The sequence below is a fragment of the Lepisma saccharinum genome, chromosome 21, assembly GCF_977018435.1.
Source record: "Lepisma saccharinum chromosome 21, izLepSacc3.1, whole genome shotgun sequence".
In the NCBI taxonomy this organism is placed as follows: Eukaryota; Metazoa; Arthropoda; class Insecta; order Zygentoma; family Lepismatidae; genus Lepisma; species Lepisma saccharinum.
The window spans coordinates 58546148-58558684 of NC_139249.1; the positions used below are offsets into that span (position 1 = coordinate 58546148).

The window sequence follows — 12537 nt, forward strand, 5'->3', positions numbered from 1 at the left end:
AAAATAAATGTCTGATGAAAGGAGCGTGTGTTCTCCTGAAACGTCACAAAGAAAAACTGTTTTTTCTTATGCTTGTAATAACCGTAAACTAAGGAAAATAATGAAACATGTTTCAATCTCTTTGGAAACGTCCATTCTTTGAAGAGAATACTAATGTTTGCACCTTCTCCCCAAAATAGCGGGATAAAAGGGGGCAAACTCCACATTTTTATGTTGTTTTTTTTCATTGAAATTCGGTTGTCGCGCCCCCAAACTCCCCTTCCTCGGTTCGGCGTTCTGAATTATACACGGTTGCATGCTATGACGTTTCAGCTGCAAAACAAAACTTATCCGAAGTAGATTGCTCCCATAGTGCATAGTGTCCAATTTATAAGAATTTACCTCCAAAAATGCAAAATACCTATTTTTCGTAAAAAAAAAAAATAATAAAAAAAAAATTTTTGGCTTATTATTCAACTTGTATGGCACCCAAGAACATGAAACATGTTACGTTCTCTTGGGCAATGTCCATTCTTTAAAAAGAACACTAAAGATAGCGCCTTCTTCCCAAAAACTCCAGATTTTTATGTTTTTTCCTTTGAAATTCGGGGGCTGCACCCCCAAATCCCCCTTTCTCGCTTCGGTGTTCTGAATTGTACATGGTTGCATACTCATGTGTTTTAGCTGCAAAATAAAACTTATCCGAAGTAGATTGCATAGTGCCCGATTTATAACAATTTTCCTCCAAAAATGCAAAATACCTATTTTTCGTAAAAAAAAATTTAAAAAAATCACATTTTGGCTTATTATTCAACTTGTATGGCACCCAAGAACATGAAACATGTTACGCTCTCTTGGGCAATGTCTATTCTTTGAAAAGAACACTAAAGATCGCGCCTTCTTCCCAAAAACTCCAGATTTTTATGTTTTTTTCATTGAAATTCTGAGGTGCCTCTCTCGCTTCAGCATTCTGAATTGTACATGGTTGCATGCGCTAATGTTCTAGCTGCAAAACAAAACTTATCCGAAGTAGATTGCTCCCATAGTGAAAGAGTTATAACAATTTACCTCCAAAAATGCAAATTACCTATTTTTCGTAAAAAAAAAATATATCACATTTTGGCTTATTCAATTTGTATGGCACCCAAGAACATGAAACATGTTACGTTCCCTTGAGAAATGTTCATTCTTTGAAAAGAACACTAAAGTTCGCGCTCTCTCCCAAAAATAGCAGGGGAAGAAGGGGCAAACTTCAGATTTTTATGTTTTTTCCATTGAAATTCTGGGGTCGTGCCCCCAAGCCCCCTTCCTCGGTCTATCAAGTGAGAATATGTCTGTTCATAAGCATTCTGTTATTTTCAACATGTGTTTAATTCAAAATGAGTCCAGCTGTGGGTAACATGTACATATTTTCTCTGTAGACCGATGATTTCTTTCTCAAAATGTATGCAACAGTTTTAAAACAAAAATGTTAATTACAGTGTATTTGCATTTTACAATTCTGGGATAGATTGTTCCATTTCTAACAACATTACAGGTTGCCTCTGTAAGTTAATCGTAGAGCACATGTGTGTTTTTATTAGTAATTTTTGTAGTAATTATTTGCATACGAGGGGCATGTCAAAAAAAGAGGCTGATTGATTATTACAGAGAATAAAATCAAGCGAGAAAATTTTTATCTTGATGCAATCATACCCTGGTTATTTTTCTACATAGTCACCATGACGCTCCCAAGCATTTTTGGTACCGTGGAACGAGTTTACGTAGACTGGGATCTCAGCGAGTCGAGAACTGATGTCTTGAGAACTTCACTATCATCGAAACGTTGCAAGCCACTTTATGAGGTTAAGGAACAGAAAGTAATCACTTGGGGCAAGATCGGGACTGTATGGTGGGTGATTCAAACGTTCCCATCGGAATTTTTGAATTGTCGCAACAGTAGAGTCAGCTGTGTGTGGGCAGGTGTTCGTCATGAATAAGGAGAATTCCAGACCGTAACATTCCTCTTCACTGGTTTTGCATGGCACGTCGCAGATTAGACAGTGTTTGGCAATACACATCTGCTGTGATGGTTTGTCCCGGTTCCAGGAATTCCACAAGGATTACACATTTTTGGTCCCAAAATACGGTTACCATGATTTTGCGATGTGATGGTCTTTGCTTGAAATTCTTCGGTTTCGGTGAACCGCAGTGACACAATTGCATGGATTGCTGCTTCGACTCATCAGTGATGTACGATATCCAGGTTTAGTCTCCAGTCACCATGTGAGAAAAGTCATCCCCATCCTTCTCCCAGCGGGCCAAAAAAATCACATGCTGATTTCATTCTTCCATCTTTGTGAGTATTTCTCAACATTTTTGCACCCACCTCGCACACAGCTTGCGATAACCCAGATTGTTAGTTACAATTTGGTGCAATGTTTTATCAGACACTTCAGGAAACTCCTTGCCTAGATCAGTAATGGTGAAACGGCGATTGGATTGCACTTTCTCATCAACACATTGCACAAGATCGTCCGTTTGAACACTAGGCCTGCTGCTCCGCTCGTCATCATGAATATCCTTCCCGAAAAGCATTGCACCATTGTCTTACCTTTCATTCACTCATTACTATTGGTCCATAAATGACGCACAATTCCCGATGAATGTCAGCTGCACTCAGCTCTTTTGCACTGAGAAATCTAATCACTGACCTCACCTCGCATTTGGCAGGATTTTCTATTACAGCAGTCATTCCAACTTCTGCTCGCACGTACACACCTCCACACTGAGAAATATACCTCTGCTGCAGGCACAGAATACCTCATATTAGCTCAGCAGTACCCTCTTATTTCTTTCCACTGAATACAGTGTTTTGAAACTTAACATATTCTAAAATAAAGTGGAAGCTCGATTTGTTTTCAGAGACCAAGAAAGCTATCTTAAAATGCGGGAAAATGTTAAATCGAGGAAAGTTTTGTAGCATTTTGTCCTACTGGGACATGAAGACTGTGTACAATGCAGAAAAATGTAAAATTAGGGTTCCACTGTACACGTTTGTTTTTCAAAATTAGTCTTACCTGCATGAGTAGAAACTGTGACTACTTTTCCCAATGCAGCTAGGTGGGAGTTCCAAAGTCTTGCCCTCTTTGAATGTTGGATTGGTGAGGATGCTGGTCCTGATGGTGCTACTACAATGACGGGATTTCCAGGGAGCTTTCTCTGTGGGAACAAGAGGATTCCATCAGGATGAAGTCATTAAAAATTGGGTTGCATCCAGGGTTGTTGCAGATCCAGGAACCAATAAATTCTAATGGGTTCTATTGGATTTTGCTGCAGGACTTGAATTTTTTTTTCTCACTCAATTAAAATTTGGTACAAATTGTGTAGTGTTTCATTGAAAAAAATGTTCCTGGACCGTATTTAAATTCATCCAGGAAAAAAGTTCCTGAACCGTATTTAAATTCATCCAGAATAAAGGTTCCTGGATTGTATTTAAATTCATCCAGAATAAAGGTTCCTGGACTATATTGAAATTCATTGAGAATAAAGGTTCCTGGACTGTATTTAAATTCATCCAGAAAAAAAGGTTCCTGGATTGTATTTAAATTCATCCAGAAAAAAAGGTTCCTGGATTGTATTTAAATTCATCCAGAAAAAAAGGTTCCTGGATTGTATTTAAATTCATCCGGAAAAAAAGGTTCCTGGACAGTATTTAAATTGATTGGGAAGAAAGGTTCCTGGACCAAATAGAAATACTTTAAAGATAAAAAGTTATTTATGGTCCAGAACCCATTTACGCTTGCTGATTCTCTCTCCTGGACTGGAATTGAATTTATTTAAAATTCCTGTACCTTTAACAACCCTGGTTGCATCAATACACACTGATCTTGTGCAACTTGTGAAAAACATAATTTACTTGCTTATCGATTTCAAAAGTTCAAAGTTGTCAGCTGGAAATTCTGGCCAACTTTTAATTATACGTCTGAGATATCATGAGGAAGATCAAAATACCTTCCTTATACAAAAACAATAAATGCACTGACCCTGGAAATTTTATTTACCTATTAAAAAAAAGCAATATACACGTAACATTTCAACCCTGTATCAGGGCGTTCTTCAGACTAAGGAACCAATTCAAACCAATTTTCAAGCTTTTTCCTTCTGAAAAGTTTTATGTTATTTTTTTTTTTTTCAAAAAGTGAAAACATGTTTACCTTTACCTTAGTGATGCTGATATAGCACTGAGTTATGGTATATGGTTTCATGCATTTTTTTAGCATAATTCTTGGAGGTTTTCGCCTGAAAATAGTTTGTAAAGCTGTGAAATCCACTGAAGTGATGAGTGAAAAATGTTGACAGTGAACTATGGCAGTACTTCAAAGTAAAAGATGATGATCAAAGATGGCTGTATAAATTCCCATTTAGGAATTTCCCGTGGCAGAAAATCTTCCAGAATTTATAGAACCATAAATGTATTACATCACATATGAAGATTGTGGTGTTTGCTTATAGCATTAATTATTTAAAGCTCCACCACATTTTCCTAGTTAAATTTTATGAGGAGGTTTTGCGTCAGAATGTACGTGACGCTCGAGTCTCGATGCTGTGTAGGTAGACCCGGCAACCCTGCTTCCCCTAGCAGGAGAAATTTGTCTGACTGAGAAGCTACGGCTATGGGCAAGGCTTCTCACAAGAGTGAGGAACTGGTAATTGAGGCATACATAGGAAGGGAGGTACTCTCTCTCCTCCTTGTCGACACACCGAGGAAGGTGATCGGAAACCAGTCTAAAATGGATTTGACCATACCTTTTTGATTTGTGATATCGATATGGAATAACCAGGTATAATTATGTAATTCACTTAGGTTTTGTTAAAAGACTAGTCCCTTGTGGATTATTTTGATTTCCGTAACAGTTTGGAACTATTCATTTCACCCATAATACTTATATGAAATATTCCATCATACTGCTTTTAGTACGGTCTAAGTTCAAACCTTGATTTGAGAATATTCATGACGTAATAACAAAAGGTTCCGATCACCTAAACCAGTGCTAAGTATTTATTTGTATGTGTCGCCTCTTCATAATTGAGTTTTAATTGTATGTACGAAGGATGTGAATTATTTATACATGTGAGTTTTTAACCTTGTTCTCCATACGTAAATTATTGATAGGAAGTGTGTGTGTCAAATATTGGGGGTTCAGTTATGAATTGTATAAGAATTATATTGTTAAAATAAATTACCACGTAAAATGAAATCTTTCAACGTTCAGAATATTTTTTGTTGATCAACCATTCCAGTTTTAAGTACACTAAGACATGCTGAAATAACATTAAGCAAAGGTGTTGCTTTCAATGTGCTTCAATGAGATAAATGATAAAATTAGAAGCCTTTTTCTGTATTTTTGTATTTTCTTATCTATTCCGTCGTGGCTAGATGATCACGAAACGGAACCAGATGACAGAACTACTAATCTTGGGAAAAGGGAAGATGAAATTGAAATTGAATTTAAAATTTTGGGAGCGTCAGCACTTAGGCTATTTTGCTCCCGTCACATTATACGGGGGCCAGCCCCTTATCATTACAAATAACAACTCTAGCGTTGCATAACTAAAAATGTTAAAATGTTCTGACTTCTGTTAAAAGCTGAGGCCGTAAACGGGCACTCAGCACACACAAGGACAACAAACAGGACAACACACACAAAATTATACTGGCCATAGTGCCAGTCGCCAGAGCCTCGTTAGTCTTTAGTCCAGGGTGCACTACGTGGAAGTGAGGTTGACTTTTGGGCGCCTACGTGGAAGGTCACCCCTTACACCCCGGAAAAGGGAAGAGGATGCTGTAATTCAGTGGCTTTGGGTACTCTTGATCCACAGTATTTTGTAAGTCAGCAAAAAGGGAGGCCAAAATTAAAAATCTCTGTGCTAACAAGTAAATATAGTATATTGGATGAATGGTGATTTTTATCACAGAGATTTTGAATTCTAAATTGATTGGAGTAAGAAGTAAGAAAAGGGTTGCGGGTTGTATATTTCTTGCATATCTAGGAGTATGTATTTGACTTGCTCTTTTACTTCGAACGGGCCAATTGCTGATGTGAGGTGGTCAGCAGCTTAGTCATCATAAAAAGAAAATTAGTCTTTTTTTTTTGTTTTCAACATTTACCATTTTTTTGGTTTGAATGCCATGACCACATCACAAGATGCACAAGTAAACCAAAGTGTATTTGGGCCTGGTAAGTATAGTACAATTACAATTCATATCTACTAACAAAAGAAAATGTGAAATCATGCAAGAACATAGTGTCAGAACCATTTTCACTAAATGAAACCATGATTCAAAATCTCCTTACCCTGAAGGATCTTCTGATTTGTCAATTTGTTCTGACATAACACATGATAAGGAAAGTATGATGTGCAGTGACAGTGTTTTATGTAATTTAAGTGAACCAAATACAGGTAAATCCAAACAAATCATGCTGAAGGAATTTATACAGACCAGGCCACACACAAGATCTGACCCACGACCTGTCCAAATGCTGGAATTTATTTGTGATGATGGAGAATCTTTTACAGTTATGGAGAACATTGATTTTCAGAGTCGTGTTCACCATTTGGAAAACAGATATTAGATGGTGTTCAGACAATCTCTTCAGTGCACACATCTTTCAAAACTCTTCTTAAAGCGAAGAGGGACAATTATGCACCAGTTGTGCATTTGTTTCAATATCGTTGGATTGGGCACTGCTATTTAAAAAAGGGATTATTATGCAAGAGAGTATGAATTTCTCTCCATGTTGCAAGTGGAAATTGTTTTTCAAGTTGATTAGTAAGCTAGACACGATGTTTGAAAAATATGATTAATAGGTATTTACAGAATCCCATGTATTCCTTATGGGAAATCAACTTCAACTTCAAGTCATGGCTAATCAAATGGGAGTTTCGACTTTTCCTACTTCTATGACATAGTTCAACGTGTCCTTTTTTCGTCCATGTACTTTTCTTTGTTATTGGATGTTTGATATTCCCAAGAGAACGAATAAAATAATGGTCCCATAAGCCTAATGCATTTCTCCTTGCCTCCTACACCCATCCTGGCAGTGTTGCCAAACCTGATGTGTATAAAAGAGCTACATTTCACCATTAATAGAACTAAAGATGACTTTCAAGTTGCTAGATTAACGAAGGCTGCATAAAGTGCCTCCTAGGATAATTTTAGGTGTCAGAGGGCTGCGGGCGCTGCTATTACCCTTAGCTTTAAAGTGATGTCAATTTATTCTTAATTTTCACCACCTAGATCTGGCGGCATCACCCATCTCAATAACCCACTGATGCTCATGTGAAATCGAAAATAAAGGATTCCCGGATAACAATATTGTCATGTTCACCTTAGCCACGGTGCTATATAAAAGTAGCTGGGGAGGTAAGAGGGAGTGGGTGACACAGCCAATATAACAATAACACATCACGTGCAACATGTACACTCATGGCAAAAGTTGGTCTTTGTGGGCCGGAGCCAGTGGTGGCATCATAGTGGGGTGGATGCCACAGTTCACAACCAAAAGAGAACACAAAAGAGCCAGATCTGGCTCCAAAAGAGCGAAGCTGGCAACAGTGATTGGCAGCTGCCGAAGAGAGAAGGACCTAGGGAAAATTGTCCCTCTCCCCCCTAAGTAGATGTGAATTAGCGAAAATTTTGCTACAAGACAGAATAAAATAATGCAAAAAAGATTTTTCTTAGGAAGGTTGTTAGTCCAATTCACATCCAAAATGTCAAATACTGAAAACTTGGGGGAAATATTCTACACATGAGGTTTTGTCAATAATTATATCTGCACTTTTCCATTATTTTTATCAGCTTGGCCAAACTGCTTTCTATGCATGCATGTCAATAGCGTGTGCATTTGCTGTTGCTTTAACATATATTTGACTTGCACTACTCATTTTCTTTTCTAGTTGATATGGAAATAGTCCTGTAGAATTATTAAATTAAATTATTGAGAATATGCTTGGTGGGTAAATATAGCAGTGCCAATATACCTTTGTACCAAAGAAGAACAGGGACCAAAATCCATTCAAGGCTTCCACTGATGCAACATGGTGGTATTTTGTGTATCTCTCCTGCAGACATAAAATATTTTGACCACACAATTGGCCAATTCATTCTACTCAGAAAATGTTTGTAGTGAGGAAAAAACAAGGAAAACTGGTTTCCCATGCTGGCAAATTGTTTCTTTTCAATTTACTCAATATTCTGGTTCCTCAGAATACTCATTCCCCAGTTCTTGGAAGGAGGCTGATATTGTCCCCATTCTGAAGGTAGATAAAGATCACACAACAGCCTCTGATTATATATAACACATATTCAGAATGTTTTCTTGAAAAATGAACATTTTATTACAATCTTCTCTGACCTCCTAATGATCTGTAAGACAATAAGGCATTATGGTATCCTTGAGCAACACCACTCCTGGGGTGTACATGCCACCTGGTGTACTGTATATAAAATTTTCTGTGTGACATACTTCCATGTTTGTGTTGGGAACTCATTTTCTAGCTATCTTCACAAAAAAACTCAACCTAATTTTATTAACTATTAGATGCAAGCGAGTTACTACCATTTACTACTTGCAGAAGTTCTATTAATTTTGTTAGCCTCTGCCACCACCTGCTTGGGAACTCATTGCTTCACTGCTGGACTCGCTAGTGTAGCCATTTCGACTGCTGCATGTGCCGAGTTTGTTGTTGCAATAGCAGAAGCCAAATGTGATGCGCCTGACAGCTATCGATTTTCAGATCATGTGGAAAGTGTATAATTGCATGCGTCTCTTTAATTTTGGTGCCAATCGGTGTGTAAGATGAAAGCCTGACAAACCTTTTTTTGATATTGAGTTTGTTGAACTTGAGGTGCTTTGCTAGTCCAGTAGTTGATTGGAATTTTTTTCTCCATCTGATAAGTACTAGTGTATACGTTCACTGATGGTTCTGTTTGATCTACCAATGCAATGTGAATTGCACTTATGCTGGACATGATGTCATATATTCCCGGGTTTTCAAGGGGTGAGAGGAAATATAATTTGTGTTTTTTACAGCACTGGCTATTTTGGTCACTGGTCTGTGTGCTAGTTTGATGTCAAACTGTCTCAGGGTCTTGGCAAGGTGGTTGGATGTGATATAGTGGTAAGGGAAGGTAATCCATTTCATATTATTGTTGCTGATGGTTTGGCTGTCGAACTTGCATCTCTGCTTTGCTACATGTTGAAAATTGATGCACCCATTCTCAAGTCCTGTCTGTAATTATGGTAACTTCTTCCCTCAGATCTTCTTCACTTGTACAGTAAGTGAAATCTCTTGGGTAAAAGTTAAGCTACACATTCCCTTCCTGTTTGGGCGGATGATTGGAGAGAATGTCACTGGCTCTCTGCTCCTGGTTTCCTGTAAACTGTGGTGCTAAATTTGTTGTCCCTTCTTCTGATGGTTAGGTCTAGAAAGTTGATGCTGGCTTGGTTTTCCAGTTCTATAGTGAATTTGAGCATGGGGTGAGTGTTTCTTAGTTTTTTCATCAGTGGATCTATTTCTTCATCATTTTTGTGCACGACAATGGTGTCTTGAATTTCCTGAATTGTTGTCCAATTTATGCACAGAAAGGCTAAATGGGACTGGGTCTACAGTTTAAAGTGGGTTCCGAACCACTGTGCTCCACTGGGTATCGAACTCGGGATCCCTTGATTACAAGATGATGACGTTACCACTATGCCATTGGGGCCATGACAATGGTGCAGTCTGCATATCTTATGTACATTGAGTTCTGGTGAGCGAAGGATGTCTCTCTTGGCTGAGTACATCGCAATATTGGCTATGGGTGCAGAAAGAGGATTGCCCCGGGCCAATCCCTCGATCTGTATGAAGTATTTGTCTTCAAACTGAAAGTAGTTGTGTCTGAGGTAGATTGCCTACAGTTTGACTTGGGTGTCCCGGAAAAACTTTGAAACACTAAGAGCACTGTGAAACGAAAATGTTTCGGAACCCCTTCATTACACAATTGATAAAAGCAAGAAAGAAAAAAAAAAGAAAAAGAAAAAAAGATGACATATGGAACTGAAACGTATGAGCGTATACCTCAGTTACTTCCACTGCACAGTTGATCCAGAATGTCAAAAAAGTTGGCAAGAATTGAAATTTTGACGTTTCAGTAAGGGAATAATGAATAAAACACGAAAAGTTCTCTAAATAAATGGGGCATTAAAAAAAACAGAGAAATTTCTCTCTAAATTTGTTCTTGTTTTTGGGCAGAAAAATGGCGGTTCTTGAAAATTGAATTTTCGTACTATAATTTGTACTGATTTTTAAGACTTGTTGTAGGAATAATTTTTTCGCCGGACAATATAATTGTGCTAGGCAGACTCGCAAGTTCTCACTAATGCACAGAAAAAGTAAATAAATTTGAATTTAAAAAAATATAATGTTTTTATTTTTGACTTGAAAATATAAAAGTTATCTTGAGTTAACATGGTTTTCGCTGCTATTTCCCATGACAATTTCTAAAGCAATGGATAATTTCAAAAGATTGTGAAAACAACACGGGAGAAAAGTTTTGCTACTTTTGGTTAATTTAGCTTATTTGTGAAAGCATGCTCCACCATTAATGGATGATCTGGCAACCCTGTATCAAACCTGTGTGGGAGTACTCCGATTTGCTAGAAGCTGATGCTCTGTACATACAGTAGCAGTGCAGTGTAAGAGTGATTTATCCCCACACCTCCCTAGGCCCCCTCCCCCCCTCCAACACACAAAAATGTCATCAGCAAACCTCTCTTAAGATTTTCACAAAGACCCAATTTATGGTCATTTTAGCTATAATTGAACACTTACACCCCCCTAAATATGAGCTAAATGCCCTATCCCCAGGTGTAATGCAACTAAAGTTTTGGTTTGTGAGAAATTAACCTGCCAGGACTCTTGCTCTCTTAGGATGCAACATATTGTAGATTAGTGCATATTACTCACTTTTAAATGAAATAAACAATGTTAAATTGTATTAAGTTAAGTTTAACACTACTTACGTGAGTGAGTATGAGGCTTTTTTGGAACAACGTTTCAGGGTCCTACTGACCCCTTCATCAGGTTCATAAATATTTTTCTAAGCACTGAACATAGTGCCACGTTAAAAAGTGAGAGGATTAGGTTGAGGGTAGGGTTGAAAACACTTAACATAATCCCTGACACATTCCTAATTAAAAAAACATTCACATATTAAAAATCCCGTAAAGACAAACCACCGATTTCGATTGAAATCACTTAAAAACGGGAACTCTTGAAATTGATAAAAACCCACGACAGTTGCAAGGCCAGCAAGGACAGTGCTGACATTTTGCATGGGTACTGCAATGGTTTCTGCATACAAATAATTTGCATTTCGAAAAACGTACCATCATTTTATTCTTCTTATTTCCGCCAAATTCATGGCTGGCATGCTATGATTTAAGGTAGGAAACGTTCCCACACGCAGTACTGAGTGCCACGTAAGGGGGAGCAGTCACTTCAGAGGTGTGAATCAACTGATAGAACACCAGAAAAAAGGTGTGAACGCCTCTTTTTTCCTGGGAATAGTGTAGATAGGTTACCTAGCACTTTCCTGAACATTACTGCAATGGGTAAGGAACATAAATCAAAATTTTAAAAAAGGCAGCACTGTGCAGGTTACAGAGGGTTAAGCATAATTATGAACTGGTTGCTTTTATCAGATTTTATGCACCAACTGTTGTATGTTTCTAGCCACAATTTCAAGTTGGACAGTACGGTGGAACCTCGATTTTATGTTTTTTCAGGGCACCCAGCTGAAAAAACTTATAATGCTGGAAAATGTAAAATCGAGAAACGGAAAATCCACTGTACCGGCCTGATTTTTTGTGGGTTGGGTGCGAGTTTCCGTGCTACTTGCTGTAAAATGTCTGCTGGCACTGTTGGTATGCTGTCCGAATGTTGAAGGTGGGGTGGAAAACACACTGCTTTATCTGCAGCAAAGATGAGATCTAGGGTGGGAGGTTCATGGGTTAGCATGTTAAATTTGTTGCCAAAAGCAAGGAGATTTTTTAAAGATTGTGGGATAATGAGGTTTGGTAATTTGATGATGTTGTCAACTCAATCTCTCACCCTCTTTTTCCTTCCCGTACTTCACTTACCACCCACTCACCAACCATGCAGTAAACACTGGCTGAAGTACTTTTGTCATTGATGCCTATTACCTATTATGACATTAGTCATCATAAGAGTCCAAGTGGTTGTAAGAATTCACGCTAGATGGCATCAGCTTACTACTGATTACAGTTTAAGCCGCTTTGATTTATGAAAAACTCACTAGATGTCTCCTTTGTAGCAAATCAGTGATATTTGCATATGTTCGCAGTGAGGGGTAAATTGAGAAAAGAAAAAACTTTTTTACTTGGTGTTGATCAAAAGTTCACAGAAGAGACAAAAGTGTGAATATGATTTTTGTTTCAAATATCAGGTCTGAATTTTAAGTGCATGTGGTTATGGTGTCATGGGTCAACAATAGACCCATAACACACCTTT

General features: G+C 37.9%; 1 protein-coding gene across 7 annotated transcripts in view; it reads right to left on the reverse strand.

The window, feature by feature from the left end:
• Rcd1 (Reduction in Cnn dots 1) overlaps positions 1 to 12537 on the reverse strand; it is a 171119-nt gene that overhangs the window by 99978 nt on the left and 58604 nt on the right. For all 7 annotated transcript variants that reach the window (XM_083143053.1, XM_083143054.1, XM_083143048.1 and 4 more), the window contains one exon: positions 3039 to 3180. In XM_083143053.1, coding sequence (XP_082999179.1) covers positions 3039 to 3180 — 142 coding nt within the window. The remainder of the gene's footprint in view (positions 1 to 3038; positions 3181 to 12537) is intronic.